This window comes from Camelina sativa, chromosome 18 (genome assembly GCF_000633955.1).
Source record: "Camelina sativa cultivar DH55 chromosome 18, Cs, whole genome shotgun sequence".
NCBI classification, from domain to species: Eukaryota; Viridiplantae; Streptophyta; class Magnoliopsida; order Brassicales; family Brassicaceae; genus Camelina; species Camelina sativa.
This window is the reverse complement of record NC_025702.1, coordinates 1,892,750-1,911,899: the sequence shown is the minus strand read 5'-3', so window position 1 is coordinate 1,911,899 and position 19,150 is coordinate 1,892,750. Positions and strand designations below refer to the sequence as shown.

At 35.3% G+C, this 19,150-nt stretch overlaps 1 protein-coding gene across 1 annotated transcript; it reads right to left on the bottom strand.

The window, feature by feature from the left end:
- Window positions 834-4,292, bottom strand: LOC104760275 (potassium channel KAT1-like). Its single transcript, XM_010483176.2, has 9 exons — window positions 3,481-4,292; window positions 3,172-3,387; window positions 2,934-3,089; window positions 2,773-2,830; window positions 2,316-2,633; window positions 1,984-2,223; window positions 1,800-1,898; window positions 1,500-1,718; window positions 834-1,404 (listed from the first exon to the last, which is right to left on the bottom strand). Exons 1-9 carry the CDS (start codon window positions 3,657-3,659, stop codon window positions 853-855), a joined length of 2,037 nt encoding a protein of 678 aa, XP_010481478.1. The 5' UTR covers window positions 3,660-4,292; the 3' UTR covers window positions 834-852.

Below are 19,150 nucleotides of genomic sequence, written 5' to 3'. Positions count from 1 at the left end.
TTTAATCCTCATTACTTAGTTCCTTAATTCAAATCTGTTTTATTTTTGTAATTCATATAAGAAATAGATGTTTTACTTATATGAACAATTAGGATTTAACATATGGTATACCACAAAACAATTTTTATATAACATAATCTTAACTAAATCAGTTTGATTATACCTACCTTATATTGATGTTGTTAAAAATAATAAAAGGAAGATTTAACTTCGATTGAAATATTAGATTCATGATATTTTATTTTTTTAGTAAATATCGATTCAAAGTCGTTTCCTCATAGGCTCATACAACTCGTCCTACACTATTATCCATTTGTGTTGTTTTAAATTTTTAATATGTTTAAATATTCATAATTTTCAATTTTTATCAAATTTAGATATATCAGTTCTAATATTTTAAACTCCATAAAAGTTTAAACTTTACTATATATGGTAAAATTAAACAATTCAACTAAAAACTGAATTAAACTATATACAAACTTTAAATTTGAATGTTTATTAAGTGAAGATTCCTGCTCACTCTGATTTAGATTCATTTTGATCTTATTTATAATATAATTATGAATCATTTTCTAAATATTCTAATTATGAATCACTTTGAGATTCCTGACTTTTATCTCAAAGAAAAAGCAGGCTTATGCCACTTAAACGAGTTGGAAACGATCTAGGTTTCTTGATAATCATGTCGAACTAGTTCAATCATAATCGGTTCATCACATTCAGATGACTCTGCATAGAATTTTCAAAGTTACTAATCAATGTTAGTTTTGTAGACTCTGCGTTTGATAATCTAACTTTTCTATGAATCCGAGTAATAATACATGCTCTATAAATGAAGTCAAGTTTTCAAACTCAATTTGATGAAAAATACAAATGATCACCATCCCAAATCACATTTAAATCATCAATCTCTGCGTTGTCCGCATTAGTGATCTTTGTGAAGCTGCAGCCTCCAAACTTTTCACTCGCAAGTCTTAAAAGCTCTTTTATGGATGATGGTAATATTATCAACTTCCCATTCTTGCGCTGTGACATCGTGTGGATTGTAACTCTCTTATCTTCTCTTTTACTTGGCTTGATGATTTGGTTGCTTGAGCTGCAATACAGATCTTTTTTCGGCGAACCGTTAGCGTAACTTCCTCCAGCTGTTTCGCTATTTGATCTGTCCACTTTGACACTCTCTGACTTTTGTTCTTTAAGTATCTTCTTAACCAATTCAGTATCTCCCTTGTGTATTGCATCCATTAGAGCATTGTCGGAAGTCGGATTCGTAACATGAACATCTAAACCATAGCCATCTTTTCTTGAATCTCTCCACTCTTCCCATCCCACGGTTTTGAAATCTCTGTTTTCTTGACCGCTATTCGTATCAACTATTGCTATTGACTGTTGTCCTCTAAGTTTCTGCATGTTTTTTATAATCAAACCATCAGTTCAAATATTTTTTGTATTAAATAAAACATTTCCAACGAGCATAACTGATTTTGAAACACACATACCATGAATAGATTGTTCATAATAATCCTTCCGTCTTCAGCATGAGCGTGCATCGCACTCATCAGCGATGTTCTACTTATCCGTAGAATTTGAGATAGCTCGGTTGTTCTTACCGTGAATGGTTGTGGTCTATAGCATAAAACACCAATCTCTCCAAAGGAATCTCCAATAACTGCTTTCCCTTGGACCTGATCATGTCCATCTACGTAGACCGTGAAGTCCTGCACAATTAACACAATGTTACAAATCTTCCTCCGCTCTTAATTACAATTTTTAACGAATAACTGATATAATCAACTCACCACTGCTCCTGACACCATAATGTAAAGATCTGTAGGCGCTTCGTTTTGTAGAATAATATCTTCTTTAGGTGGGAAATACTCAGCATCTATATCTGAAACCTAGAACATGGAAAGGTAACGTGGAGTTGATCACCTCTTCGATATTGAATATTACAAAAAGTTAGAGAGTATAATAAAATTTTACCAGTTGAAAGAGGAAGTTACGTGAAACTCCATGAAAGAGGTAAATGTTTTGAACAATTGGGAAGAAGAGGTAGTTTGCAATGCTTGACCGGATAGCTTTTGGTAGATTGTTTAAGGTCTCTTGTTGTTTCAATCCCTCTGTTTTGAACTTTAAGCAAATGTGTGATAACATTTGGTCTTGTATGTCATGTGGGAGTTGGTTTCTTGAAGCAAACTCTGAAGCAGCTCTCACTGTATCCCTCTGATTAAACACAAACTTACAAACTTGAGTATACGCCACGTTATTACCCAATCTTTTATTCGAAATGAACATACCAAGTGATCAAAACTTACAAAGGTTCTGGTTCGGCTAGTCCAATGAACGACAAGGTTGGTCATATTTCCAATGAGGTAAGCTGTCAAACCGAGGTTGAACAGCATAAAGAAAATGTCGAAAAGCATTTCTCTTGGATTCTCAGCATGCAAATCTCCATATCCAGTGGTCGTTAGTGTCGTGATTGACCAGTAAAGAGCAGTCACGTATCTATTCCAGAGACTTGCTGATTTGAAATCAGGATACACAGCTCCAATCCATGTCTTTCTTGGATTAGGATATCTATCTGCAATCAGGTAGTTGAAACATCCAGCACAATGTACAGCAAACAAAGTGACCTGAGATGAACAAGCACGTGTAACGGTGTAAGTCGCTAGCTTTTAATATGGTGTCCATTTAAAAGACAAATAGGGTCTACTCTGTTTTATGTTTTATGATAAATGCATGAGATTAGTTTTGCTCTGTTTTGGAACTAACCGAAGTAAGTTTTGTGCATCGTATCCAGAAATAGTTGAAACGGATATCTTTCTCAAGCCTGAAGCAAAGGAAAGAGTTAGTTAGAGACTGGAGTAAGCACTTTCTTAGTTAAAACCCTAAGAAGAGTATGGTCTCTTCTCTTAGTATTGTGTTAAACAAACCTTGCAAATAGCGAGCTAACTCGTCGGAGACGCCATAACCTGAGCATGCTAAGAATTCTGAATCCTAGTTCGCTTCCGTTGTAGTTAAACAAAAGGCTCAGTGGCTGAAATGGTGCGGTGGAACACACATCGAAAGCAAACCATGTCGAAAGGTACCTAAAAATGTTACAATTTTTCAAAACATATTTTGAGATTCTGATTCACTTGGGAGGTTTCAAAAGTATTATTTTGTTCTCACCTTATTGCTATTTTCTTAGGATTGTCAACTAGGAGATAGGAGTGGCTATCGAGATAAGCGACGAAGAAGGTGAGAATAATATCAATGGCGAAGAAGCCATTAACAATGTTGTCGATGATGAAGATCGCGTCTTTTTTGTAGGTGATGAAAGCAAACTGAAATGGGCAAATCCAGGCTGAGTAAATAACTAGAAAGACTAGCCACATCTCCCATGCTCTGTTTCATCAAAACAGAGGATTAAAAACAGAGCATATCAAAAACAGAGTAGTTGAATATTTTTAGAAAAGAGTCTAGAAATGAGCAAATTACCTATAACGTGGATTAAAAGGAGAGATTATGTGTTTACGGAGCTTCGTGGATTGGTTAATTCTGGCTCCAAGAGATGGTAAGAGGTCAGCGGAGAGGAAACTACTCTGTTTGATGGTGTCAATATTGTATTCCTCCACGCAGAATCTTTCGAAGAAGTTTCGAGTACGAGAGATCGACATATTTTTCGATGATCTCTTTGGAAAAAAAAAGAAACTGTTATGGCTTTTTAGGCTTCTCTTCTTGGTAAGGTAGTTATAAATAGTGATGAAGCTTGTGACAATTTGACACGGGGAAACTTCTCTTTTCTTCTTCTGTTGGGACCTTTATTGCAACTTGCTCCTCTGACCCATTTGTTACCTTTTTTTTGGGGGTGAGAAAATAATAAATTTGGTAAGGAAAGGTTAACGGCTTTAGGCAGACTTAGTGCGCCATTAACACTGCAAAACCAATATGGTTTCAATTCAAGAAGCAAAACAATGGTGAAGAAAAGGCGTAAAACACGGAACGGAGTAGTGTGTGGAATCAAAAATCTTGAGACATGAGGCAGAATTTGAGTGGCAAACATTGAGCTTTTGCCGTAGAAATCATCATATTTTTTCTTTCTTTTTTTTGACAGGAAATAGAAGATTCTAATGAGAAAGAAGAAGAAGAAGGGCAAACGCAATCTGGTTTGTTGGAGATTTCTACTCGATGAGATCAATGACAATGGTGTGATGTCCACTATCTTAGCATTTAGGGGTGAAGGTGGGAGTGATATATAGAGAGTAGAGACACACGCATATAAAAGGAAGCAAAGTACGTTTGGTGTTTGGTGACTAGTGTTAATGGAAGGACAAAAATGGGCATGAAAATTATGGTGTGTTCATTTCAGGAATCCAGATATGGGCCAAGCAAATAAATTAAAGAAAATAAAAATGAGATTTGACAGAATATTGAAGGGGCCAGAGTATAATTTTTTTTTCTTCTTTCTAATAAGAAAAAAAAGTTTTATTTTCTCATCGTAAAGTATATGTCCATCTCTTTATTCTAGTCCTCAAAACCAATCATAAGTTTACTGTTTTCATTTTGAATTGAATTTTGCTAAAGTGCCATAAAGTTGGAAGTTTGCACCATAAAGTTGGAAGTTTACTTGCAAAGACTCACTAGATTTCCATGCTATATTTCTCTTGATTTTGATTAACCGTCTTTAATATTTTTGTGCATGGGGAGAAACTTAGATTATTTAACCTGAACACAGCATATAACATTATAAAAGCTATGTGAACCAATAGCATGTTTCCACGTGAAGAAACCGAATCTAGCTAGCGAGCGACTTTGACTGACGCTCTCTAAAATGTGAAAAAAAAAACCGAAAAAAAAAAACACACACACACAATCTCTTCGACTCGGTCGGACACACTCGCACGCGTCATGTCTTCGTTGTGTTTTGACTTTGATTTACTATTACTATTAGGACTTTGGAGAAGACAGACCAATAAGAGAACTTCACGTGGTAGGTTTTTCATGTGTGTCGCGACACTTTATTACTCGTCCGTCTTTCGGTGGCCCCATTCTCGTTCTTGTTCTGCACTTCTGCTCCGGGTTACTAACCCTTTTGATAATTGATATATATATATATATTCTTTCCTCCAATGGTGTTAACATTTTTCATTTCTCACAAATTAAGAGAAAATATCATACTTTTAAATTTATGATTTATGAGTTTTAGCCAAATTGTAAAAGTTAATTTCAAATTTTAAAATGACATCAATAGGTTATTCCTTCAGGCTAGCTTATATTGATATCTTAGTTGATATACTTATATATGTAAATATTTTTAACAAAAAGATTTGTGCCTATATATTTAGAATTTGTACATTTGTACATTTGTGAGAATGCACATGTGATAATGGGGGTATATGTACCTAGGAACGGTTTTGTTTTTGACCAAAATAAAAAGAAAAGAATAAACACTTTTTCTACAATAAGAATGAGAGCCGAGGAAAATAAAAGAATTGAAATATGAATAAATATACAAAGGGTCCTTAGCCTTATTAAAAATCATGGTTTATAATAAATACACATTCGTAAACGAATATAAATTTTCCTTTGGGAATTCTAATTATTTGACTAAACTTTTATTTTCGTTCGCTAGAATAGAATGCCAAGTATAAATTCTCAAACCTTTCCGCCAAATTTGTATTTTTAAAACATTACAATCTTTTTTTCTTTGTTTCTGCTTCGATTTACGCCCATAGGAATGCATCTTTCATGATTCCTAGTTGATATTTTGTTTGGTGCCTTCCTGACGTCCTAGTTTGAGTTAACGTTATTAATACCACTAGCCATTATATTATAGGAAGAAATAACAAAACATGGAAGATTTCAAATAGAAAAATTACCATGAACTAAATTTTTAATTTTTATATTTCTGTTGATTGGCTTTGTACCAAAATAATTTCTATATTAAGTTTTCCGATCTAACTAATGGAGAACTAATTAGAGAAATTTTCACAAATGGTAAAATATATTACGAACTTACACTATAGAAAAATGTTTTTTGGAAAGAAATTGAATGGAAAGAAATTGAATAATTGTGGCCAAAATATTGCAAGGGCCAATGGAGATTATTTGAACCTACCTTTCATAAGAGTAAGAGACATTTTTTTTTTTTTGTTCAAAGAGTAAGAGACATCTTGAAAGAGAAATGTAATATCAATTTTGTTTTGAATAACATGTGTCCTAAAGAATGAGCTTTACATGTATGATAGAAGGGTCAAAGTTTAACATTCTGATAGAAGGATCAGACCTATTAGTTATACCGATATATATTAGACTTATTCTGTAATTAATTTTGATTGATACGATATTTGCATATCAAGTGTAATCACTTGTGTATCAATTGTAATCCTTGTAATTACGGTTCATGACCATGTGTATATTCTTCGATGTCAATATATAATCTCTCAAGGGAATTCATCAACTTACATGGTATTATAGCCTCTCTGCTCATGATTTATTTTCTTTTCTTTTATTCTCTTCTTCTTTTGTGCGATCTCTCCTTTCTCTCTTCATGGCTGCTCCTGTCAATACCGAGCATGCTTTTGGTGTCACCAACATCAAATCTCACATCCCTCTGATTTTGGATCTTGATGACCACAACTATGATGCGTTGCGTGAACTTTACTCACACACTGTCTCACCTTCGATGTGTCTGGACACATCGATGGTACCTCTCTTCCTACTGGTCCTACCGATATTGCTTGGCAGAAACGTGACGGCTTGGTCAAACTTTGGCTCTATGGCACCTTGGCTCCTCAACTCTTCCGCATCTCTTTCAAAACTGGTGGTTCTGCCCGGGACATTGGCTTCACATCGAGAACCAATTCCACAACAACAAGGAGGCCCGGACGATTCAACTTCATAATGATCTTCACACCCTCGAAATCGGCGATTAATCCATTCAGGAATACTGTCAAAAACTAAAGTCGTTCTCCAATCTTCTCGAGAACGTTGATGCCCCAGTCTCCAATCGCAACCTGGTTATGTACCTTCTCAATGGATTGAATGGCAAATTTGACAATATCATCAATGTCATCAAACACAAAGATCCGTTCCTTAGTTTCTCCACGGCCAAATCTATGCTTGGGTTGGAGGAAACTCGTCTCAAGAAGTTACAGAAACCAGTGGCTTCCAACACCGACCATGCTTCCTCTCCCTCCGCTCTCACCGTCACAGCTCGACCGGACAACCGCTCGCCTTCCCATTACCCTCCGTAACACAACAATCGATCTCGCCGGCAACACAACAACCGATCTCGCGGTCGCCACAACAATTCTTTTCGACCCCATTATCCTAATTAGGCCCCAAATTACTGGCCCAATCCATATCCGAATTGGCCTAATCAGCCCATGTTGTGGTCGACGCTTTCTCACAAACTCGTGGCCTCCTTGGATCTTGACCCTCGTTTCCTCATCCATCGCAAGCGCATATCACCGATCAGCAGCCTACAACTTACTTTGCTCATGCTTTTAACAAGATGACTCTAGTTGATCCCTCTGCTGCCGACTGGTACATGGACACTGGCGCCACCGCTCATTTCGCCGCCTCCGCATGTACGATTCACTCTAATCTTAATACTAATATCAAGCACTCTGTCATTGTTGGAAATGGATATTCTATTCCCTTACTTATTTTGGTTCCTCTTTCATTCCCACTCGTTCTCGCCCTCTCTCTCTAAACCAGATTCTCGTAACACCTCAAATTGTCAAAATTCTTGTGTTTGTTCGTAAATTCACGACAGATAATTGGTGTACTGTCGAGTTTGATCCGTTTGGTTTCTCTGTGAAGGATATTCGGACGCAACAAACACTCCTCCACATCAACATCTCCAATGATCTGTATCCAATTACAGCTCCTCTCAATCCCTCTTTGTCAACTTCATTTGCTTTCCTTGCATCGCCGAGCCTATGGCACAAACGTCTTGGTCACACTAATAATGTCAATCTTTGTTCTATTATCTCTTCTCATTCCATTCGTTGTAATAAAAACAGCAGTCTAAACTCCTGTACGGCTTCTCATTTGGGAAAATCAATAAAACTTCCTTTTTCTCAATCTGATTCCACAATTTCTCAACCTTTTGAGCTGATACACTCTAATGTTTGGACCTCTCCTGTCCCAAGCATTAGTGGTACTCGCTACTATGTTCTCTTCCTTGATCATCACTCTCATTTCCTATGGGTCTATCCACTTTGTCGCAAAAGAGAGTCTTCTCCAAATTTCTCCACTTTATCAAGTTTATTCAAACTCAATTCAATTCCACAATGAAATCATTCCAGTGTGATAAGTGGTGAATATAACAACTCTGATTTTCACCACTATTTTGATACTCATGGAATACAAGTTCATTTTTCTTGCCCTCATACTTCCCAACAGAATGGAAAATCCGAACGTATGATTCGTACGATCAAAAACATGATTCAGGCTCTTCTCTTCCAAGCTAAACTCTCGCCTACATATTGGGTTGAAGCCCTTCATGTCTCAGTTCACCTTCTAAACATTCTTCCTTCCTCTGCCATAAACTATCAAATTCCCTTTTCTATACTTTTTCACAAAGCACCCTCCTATGAACACTTACATTTTCCCAACCTAAACCATTCCAACCTACACAAACTATCACCTCGTTCCACACCCTGCCTTTTTTTTGGTTACCCTTCTCACCATCGTGGCTGTCGATGTCTTGGTCTAAAGAATAATAAAATTATCATCTCTCGCCACGTCCTGTTTGATGAGTCTGTGTTCCCAGCCGCTGAAAAACAACCTCCACAGCAACTCTACCAGTTTCTTGACCTCCCTGATGAATCTTCTGCTCTCTTTCGAGATATTCTTCAAAACACACCACCCACTCCTCCAACAAACCAACCAGCTCACACTCCTCCAACAACCCACCTTGATCCCACCATCGTTGCTGAACCGCCTGCTCCTCATGCTCCCCTTAGTCACTCAATGACCACGAGAAGCAAGCATGGCATTCGCAAACACAAACAAGTCATATTGCTTCTCACCTCTGTTTCTCCTCTACCAAAAAGTCATCTCTCCGCTCTTTCTGATCCTAATTGGAATCCAACAATGAAAGATGAGCATGGTGCTACGATTAAGACTAAGACATGGGATCTGGCTCCTCGCCCTAAAGGGGCAAACATTGTCCGATCTATGTGGCTTTTCAAACACAAATACGATGCAAGTGGGTCTCTAACACGTCATAAAGCTCGTTTGGTGGCTAATGGTAAATCACAGGAAGCTAGAATGATTTTGATGAAACATTCAGTCTTGTTGTCAAGCCAGCAACTATTCGGACTGTTCTTAATGTCAGCCTTGCATGCAACTGGCCGATTCATCAGCTAGATGTCCAAAATGCATTCCTTCACAGCGACCTCGATGAAACAGTCTTCATGCATCAACCACCAGGCTTTATCAATCCACAATATCCTGACTATGTGTGCAAACTTCGTAAAGCTATCTACGGTCTCAAAAAAGCCCCACGCGCTTGGAATGCACGGTTTGCAAAATATCTTCGTACTCTTGGGTTTCACTCTTGTAAAACTGATGCATCTTTATTTATTTGTCGAAAAGGAACACAACAGGCATATCTCCTATTATATGTGGACGACATTATTCTCACCGCCTCGGATGACACTTTTCTTCACTCGATCATTGCCTCCCTCCAAACAGAATTCCCAATGACACACATGGGACAGCTGAGTTACTTCCTTAGCATTAAAGCGGACTTCAACACCAACGGTATCATTCTCAGCAAAGCAACATACGCACAAGAAATCATCAATAGAGCTGGCATGTCTAATTGCAAACCGTGTCAAACACCTATCGACGTGAACTCAAAGCTCTATGCTGATGATGTTCACATATTTTACCTTGTTTTACCTTAGTTTATTTACACATTTTGCATGATTCACTAGCTTGTTAGGTCATCATTGAGTATTTTTTAGGGCTGTTTATGCATTAGAGTATATTTGCATTGCATTGCATTGTTTCTTGCATGAACAGGTGATTTAGGACTCAATGGAGCATGGATAAGTGTTGAGGGAGAGTGGAGCCATCAAGAGAAGCAGAGAAAGGAGCTAGAGCAGAAGAGAATCAAGATCCGGAAGTCCACTCGACCGTGTGCTGAGAGGAACTCGACCGACTAAAAGGAGCAGAAGAAGACCTCACTCGACCATGCACTCGACCGAGCACATGGTCGAGTCAACCGAACCGCCTCTCTATTTTGTCCTGTAGCCATTTTAGGGCTCCCCTACTTTTCTCTATATACCCCTTGTACTCTATGGCCGCTGACAAGCCACTTTACAGAGGAAAAATATCAGAAAACCTAGTTTTAACCCTTTTTGGGATTTTAGCTTTTAAGTTTACATCATCAGCCACTTTTAAGCTTTTTCTTTAGATTTTCGTACTTTGTTGCTTCTGTAACTTTTTGGGTATTGAGAATCTAAGTTTGTTTCTTTGAACAAAGTTGTAGATCTTCATCTTATCTTTCTAATCATGCAAGTTTCATTGATTTCTGGGTTTATGATTTTGTTCATCATGTGTTGTTCATCTGAGTAGTGTGTTAGGATCTTAGGGATGGATTAGGCTGGATGAGAGTTATGATAGTTTAGACTTATCAAGCTTGATTGTTTAAATATTTCTTCTAGATTAGGTATGCTATATGCTGTTCTTATATCTGAGAGGGTAAGAACAGATCCTAGGTTGCTTAGCATCATACCAATGTTTAAGTTTCTAGATAATACTAATGCTAGAGATTACTGTGTCTATCCCTAGAGATTGGTTGTATAGGATGGTTTTTGACATGCGATGATCTGGATCTTTATGCCTGCTTTTGTATGCAATAGCTAGTGAGAACTAGATCTAGGAGTATCTAAGCTTGATTCTTATTTTCATGAGAATGGTTTAACAAGTATTAGATGATCATTGTCTAGAGATAGCTCACTGTTGATTGAGGTTTGTTGATCAGTTGAGATTAGTATAGCTCAAGTCCAGCCCATGAATCTATCCCTAGGACCTTCTATGTTTATTGATTTCTCTATTTGATTACTGTTATCCGCTTTTAGTTTGATTTACTTTCAACCTGCTCTGTTTGATTGTTAAGTTTGGTTTCTGTTCTTCGTAGCTTCCCACTCGACCATGTACTCGATGGAGCATACGATCGAGTGCCTGCTCGAGTCCGTTTTCAAGTTCTTGCTTTATGTCCTGCATCCTTGTAGTTTCATTCCTGTTTCATTGCATATCTTAGTTTCAGTTATTATCTTGCATTTAGTCTGTTATCTTAGTAGTTTACATTCTGCATTTACATTTCTGTCATCATACTGTTACATCAAAACCATTTTCATATTTGGCTTAACTTAGATAAGTGTTCACATCTAGACTGCTTGCATCATACTCATTATGGATTGACATCTCTTATACTGCAACTCCATAAGAGTAATTGAAACCTCTTGCATTCCACCTGATCACATATCTTTGGGTCTTAGCTTGTGTCTGTTGTCTGATTGCATCATTCATACATTCATAAGTATTTCAAAACCCACCAAAAAGATATGTTTCAGCTGACGTAGGTGATCTGGTCTCTGATCCCACGGCTTATAGGCGCTTGGCTGGAGCATTGCAGTATCTGACTTTCACTCGCCCAGATATCTCCTATGCAGTCCAACAAATCTGCCTCTTCATGCACTCTCCACGCCAACCTCATCTTCAAGCTCTCAAGCGGATCATTAGATACATTCAAGGCACAAAGACTTATGGATTACAGCTTCTTAAAGGTCCTATCAACACACTCACGGCCTACTCGGATCTGATTGGGGCGGCTGTCCAAACTCCCGCCGCTCAACTTCAGGCTACTGTGTCTACCTTGGCACTAATTTGATCTATTGATCGTCTAAAAGGCAACCTACCGTCTCTCGCTCTAGTGCAGAATCTGAGTACAAAGGTGTTGCCAATACAATTGCTGAGCTTTGTTGGATACGCAACCTGCTGCTTGAACTTGGTTGCCCCTTAACAAAAGCCTCCATTGTCTACTGCGACAATGTCAGCACTGTTTACCTTGCTACCAACCCTGTCAAGCATCAACGAACCAAACATATAGAAATTGATATCCACTTTGTCCGAGAGAAGGTCTCAATGGGCCAAGTCAAAGTTCTTCATGTACCCTCATCACTTCAGTTTGCAGATATCTTCAGCAAAGGTCTACCCACCATGTTGTTCAATGATTTCCGATCCAGCTTAACCGTCTATAGACCCGACGCTTAAACTGCGACAGGGTGATAGATATTAGACTTATTTTGTGATTAATTCTGATTGATACGATACTTGCATATCAAGTGTAATCACTTGTGTATCAATTGTAATCCCTATAATTACGGTTCATGACCGTGTATATATTTCTCGATGTCAATTTATGATCCCTCAAGGGAATTCATCAACTTACATATACACGAGAAACATGCGAAAGTTCACCTTTCAAACTTTGGTATTTTGTGATTTATTTATTTTATTTTTTAATTGAGGTTATCCAACATTTTTGATTAAAAGGAAATTACTATAGAAATATATATATATATATATATATATATATATGATTATTTTCATTATAAATGAGACCGGAAAATCGTTAACAGCGTTAGTTTGCTACTTGTTGTCTTCCTAGTTCAAGTGGGGTTGTTAACGTTAACTGCTTAAATCAAAGTTGGTTAAGTTGTCACATGCTAAGAGTGGTGTAGGGTCCAAAAATATGTTAGTTAGTTTTTAAGATTTTTGTGTGGGGGAGGCAATAAGTTCTGGTAGTAATGAGCATTCGGCAATAAACGGTTTATCGATTTTTTTCCTAGGAAAAATAAACTGATCGGCGAAATTATTAAGAATTTTGGTGATTCGGTCTAGTTCGGCACACAATAACCAATTTGGTTTTCTGGTTAAGAGAAACACCAAGACTGTCTTGAAATCAGTTGGCCTAAACCGTTCTTCAAACTAAATTGGAGCTGATTTTTAGGGCTTAAAAGATATGAACCGTATAGGATTGGTTAGTAGAACCAAAGCTATTTTGTTGACGTTTAACAACGTATTTTTGTCATTAATTTAGATTTTAGGAGGAGATGTTTTGGATTGTTCGTATTATTAACGACCAGATTGAACCATGCTGGTCTATTCCACTACATATTACTAATTTTCTGGTTAAATATGTTATCTAGATTTTTCTTGGGATTCAATACCCCACATTATACATTGCACATTATTAACGGGTCCAATATTAGATACCAGATAGAGACTTTTTCCAGTTAAATCTTCCATTAAGTTGACATTTAGAGTTTTTATATGTAACAAAAAATTGTCCAATTTTTAGGTTTGTTATATAATAAATTTTAAAACCTAATTAATACTATGGTATTTTGAAATAAATCATCTTTCAAAACTAAATTTAATAGAATTGTATAACCAACGTCAATGATATGAACAATACTTGGGTTCACCACTATTGGTGAATCCCTTTGTTCACCCCCTCTAATATTAACCAATAAAAACATGCCACCTAAGACCAAAATCTAAACCATATATTGAATTAAAAAAATAAAACAAAAGCTGTATTATTTTGTTTGACGTCGTTAACGTCTCCCATCTTTTACATTTTTTTTTTCTCGGCCCCCTGTCTTTTAGTTTTTACAAATATTTAAATGAAGATTTTGTATTTACAAGTATTGTTTATTAATCATTATGAACACAGATTTTGGACGTTACTCATCTCTACGATCCAGCAATTTTTTTTTTCTTGTCAGTATAAACATGTACGCCTAAGCAAAAAAAAAAGCGCATTTGAAAGAAAATAATAAAAAGAAGATCATTCTAGAATAAAATAATACTAATGTACTTTTGCAAAAATGTGATTTCATAAAGGAAAAATGAAAAGTGATATAGCTTTATATGATTTTGGGAAAAAAGAAGTGGTATAGCATAGCATTAAGATGGACCACCATAACTCTTGTCATATTCCTACAAAATATAAGACTTCAAATTAATAATAAAAATGACAAATAATTTAAGAACATAGAAATAGTAAAAATGAATTGTTTACCTTGAACACTTGTGAGATAAATGACTCATGATGTAAGGTCGGACTAGTGGTAGTAACAGATAATTGAGTATCTGGAGTAAGAGTAGTGTCCTATAGCATTTATCATTTTATTAAATGTTAATATACATATATATATATATATTTATATTTATATTAATAAGTGAATATATATGTAATTATATTAATAAGTGAATATATATATATATATATTTATATTAAAAAAAAAAAATATATATCAAATACCTGAAATGATAACTTTTTTTTTGCTGTATCATTACTTGATGATTTTGATGTACGTCGATTTTTTACTTCAAGAACATTCAAGTATCGACCATGGGGACCAACTTTTTGGTTCTTTGGTCGTCCAACAGAAGCTTTTCTTTTTATTCCACGTGCATTTGGAACTTCCTTGTCTTCTACTTCTTCTTCTTCTTCCACAAGTCCAACATCTGAGCTTTGGGGCATCCATGCATTAGCTTTCACAAGTTCTTTTTTCTTTTCCTCCAATTTTCTAAGCAATTGAATGGCATCTTCATTTGCGCACAACGTCAACTCTATATGATCAGCAGCAACAGATGCAATTTCATGGAAAGTACGACATATATGGCTGTATCGCCTTCCAATCGATTGCTTCTCTGTTTCATTAAGTGTCTTCGGATGATAATAAGATATTCTTCATGTTTTTGCCTCTTTGCTCCATCGAGTTAGAATGTATGTAAATGGAATTCTTCTAACATTTTTCTTGTCCAGCACTTTCAATGCATGACGACATAAGATCCCAGCAAAAGAAAACTTCATGCAACCACAATGTATTGTTTGGCNATGATTTTGATGTACGTCGATTTTTTACTTCAAGAACATTCAAGTATCGACCATGGGGACCAACTTTTTGGTTCTTTGGTCGTCCAACAGAAGCTTTTCTTTTTATTCCACGTGCATTTGGAACTTCCTTGTCTTCTACTTCTTCTTCTTCTTCCACAAGTCCAACATCTGAGCTTTGGGGCATCCATGCATTAGCTTTCACAAGTTCTTTTTTCTTTTCCTCCAATTTTCTAAGCAATTGAATGGCATCTTCATTTGCGCACAACGTCAACTCTATATGATCAGCAGCAACAGATGCAATTTCATGGAAAGTACGACATATATGGCTGTATCGCCTTCCAATCGATTGCTTCTCTGTTTCATTAAGTGTCTTCGGATGATAATAAGATATTCTTCATGTTTTTGCCTCTTTGCTCCATCGAGTTAGAATGTATGTAAATGGAATTCTTCTAACATTTTTCTTGTCCAGCACTTTCAATGCATGACGACATAAGATCCCAGCAAAAGAAAACTTCATGCAACCACAATGTATTGTTTGGCTTATAGCATCATAATTAACCAAATGCTCTCGTGCCACACCACGATAAGATACTTTGTATTCATACACCATCTCAGACTTACTGACTTTTGTAGCAACATAATCAACGATAACTATATATTGCCTCTGGAACAAGCTAAAAACTTCAGGCGTATACACTTCATGTGCATGTTGCAACATTTCTACATTAGCACATAATACCGGCGAGGTATGCATCATATTGAAGTCAGCAATCAATTCCTTGTATCTTCGATCCTCCAACACTCTCTCATAGTGTCCAAAGAAGCACAACAAGTTATAACTACGCTTCAAATATTTTTTCAATATATTATTCATACTTTCACTACGTTGTGTGCTCACCATATCTGCTGTAAAAGTATGACGTCCATATACCATTGCCCATTTTTCTTTGAGCTCAAACAAATTCTTCAACCATTTATCCTCCGTCAATTTATGCTTCTCGAGCATATCACTCCATGCCAATAACCAATCTTGTTCTTCCTCATGGTCATATACACACTTACTAAAGTCCATGGCAAATTGTTCTGCTCCATGAAATACATGACTCAACTTCTTTGCAGCATTCTGATAAATATGCCAAACACATAACCTATGTTTTGTTTCAGGAAATACCTTCACTATTGCATTCGCCATTGCTGCACATTGATCAGTCAGAATTGTTTTTGGTTGTTTTCCAGACATTGCTCCAAGAAAAGTCTCGAAAAGCCACTCATATGACTCAATAGTTTCATCATATAAAAGAGTCTATATGATGATTGTTCTGCCTTCACCAAACACTACAGTTTGCTTGTGATGATTAACTCCGACAAATGGAGCAAAGGGTCTATCATACTCGTTAGTCTTATAAGTTGTGTCGAAGCAAACAACATCTCCAAAAAGATTGTAATCACTTATAGACCGATCATCTGCCCAAAAGATATTAGTGATCATATCATCTTCATCAAGCTGCATTGAATAAAAGAATGATGAATTACCCTCTTTTTTTTCTGAAAGTATTCCAAAACTGCTCCAGCATCTCCCTTTTCCATTTTTGCCATTCGCTTTCGGTATATGTAATTTTGATAGTCTTTCGCCAAAAACCCCAGATTTTCTCGTCCCCCAACTTCTCTACTCATCATTTCAACAGTTGCTTTTGCTGAAATTCCTGACATCTCAGCATCATCAGCATGTTGTTTTTGAGAGATAGATAGTGCACGATTGCCCCTTAACAAATGTTTCATAGGTGTCGTCACTAAATCATGGTTATGGTTCTGCTCAAAAGACACAATCTTATATCTTTCGTTCTTCCGTAGGTAGCACGTCATATGAGAATAAAACCACAGCGTGTGATTGGTTGTGAATAAGATTTTTCGTCATTAGTTTCTTTCCTATACCTCTCCTTTGAGCAAACATAACGAAGCCTTACTACCTTCTCTTTTTTATCGTTCTTTGTTGTTTCCTTAGTCAAAACCATGACTGCCTCCATACTTTTGGTAAGTTGTATGAGCAGTCTCATCAGAGCTAAACTCCATGCCAATACATAGTTCATCTTTCAGCTCACTTTCTTTGTTTGCTTCTAGAACAACAACCTCTTCAGTTTGGACATAATTCTCATTGTTAGCTATGTTATCTTCTTTTTCTACAGATTCACTAACTGAAGCGGTGTCTGCACTTATTGAATCATAATCTTCCTTGGGGGAAAAATCTTCACTTATATAACTATTCTCCATTGCAATTAATCTGCATTAACCATTTAATATTACTATATATGTACTATTATTTGAAAAACCACTTTGTAAAATTTCTTATTAAGGGTAAAAAAACTGTAAATTAAATTGTAAACTAAGAAAATCTTAAATTGTAAACAAAGAAAATTGTAAACTAAGAAAATCTAAGAAAATTGTAAACTAAGAAAATCTTTTAAATAATTATTCTTATTTTTAAAAATTGTTAACTAATCAACCTTAAAAACTAAGATTTGATATTATACCATATTATTTATTTAAAATTATTTTATTTAGAAGGTTTTGTTAAGTTTTTAATTATTATTTCCAAAAATAATTATTATTTTCAAAAATTGTTAACTAATCAACCTTAAAAACTAAGATTTGATATTATACCATATTATTTATTTAAAATTATTTTATTTAGAAGGTTTTGTTAAGTTTTCAATTTTATGAATTTCTTAACATTTTTATTTGATCTTATTAACAAATTATTTTAAATTATTATATAATACATATGATTAATAAATATGTATTTTATGCATATGTTGTGATTTGATTTTTTTTTAAACAAATATATGTTACTCAATCTATTAAAATTTTTTGATTAAATGTTACATATGGGCGGATTGGTAAAATTAAAATTTTGAGGGTTGATAAATAATTATGTTTTATTTCCTCACAGTTTATTTTATAAATTTACAAACGAAAACTGTCTCAAAAAAAAAAATTGTAAAATTTAATATATATTTTAATTTATAGAAAAAAAATTCAGCTTTTGATGCACCATATATCTCGAACATATATCTCCTAGTAAATATACTTAGGAAAAAAACTCTTTTAATTGATGTTTACGTCTTACCTTGCGGAATTAGTACGTCTTTGTTAACATCCACCAAATCCAGACTTCAATATATCCGGATCAACACACAACAGAGAAAAAGATGACCTGAAAAACATAATCCATAAATATTTTAATATAGAAACTCACACATATGTATCGATTACAATACCTCTATTTTTCACCACTAATTTTTAAAAATATATTAGTTTAATAATGATAAGAGAATCTGAAACTACTTCATATTGGCACCCAAAACAAAAAAACGAATCTGCGTAACTTCACCTGACAAGTTGATGTTTGTATAACACTGAAGTTTTCCTTCTTCTAGATGTCTAAATTGATATTATCTCTGTCTTCCTCTGTAAATTTGTGAAAAACTTCTGATTAGCGTTTGTTACGAAGAACCCAATAAAGAATAAAAAGAGAAAGTATCCAAAGTTTAACCAAAAAAAAAAAAGTATCGATGAAATAGACCTACCGATTAAAGATGAACAAAAACCCTAATCAGTAATAATAGCCTAAAACTATTGTATAATATATATATATAAGACAGGGGGCCGAGAAAAAAAAATGTAAAAGATGGAAGACGTCAATGACGTTAACGACGTTAAACAACTTTTGTTTATTTTTTTAATTCAATATATGGTTTAAATTTAGTCTTAGGTGGCATGTTTTTATTGGTTAACATTAGAGGAGGTGAACAAAGGGTCCACCTCTAGGGGTGAACCCAAGTATTGTTTCAATGATATTAACCAAGCTTTTTGAGGAAATAATCATCGAACCAATAACACATTAATAGACTAAAACTTAAGAGTCTTTAATTAACCATTTTTTTTTTGTAAAAACACATATTTTTCAAAAAATCGATCTACCAACAATAACATAAAGCTCTTTTAACATTTTGTAAGTATAGTTGTTATGGATGGAATATCCCGGGTTGATTCTCTTTCTCATGTGATTACATAGGGCAAATAAAAACAATAAAAGTTTTCATAATTTCAACGGGACTACATGAAAAACGAGTCATGCATCAGTGATTTTGTTTCATTCACGTAATGTCGGCATGATTCATATAGTCACGCATTCAAATCTTCATGTTTAAGAAATCCGTATTTGACAACAACAAA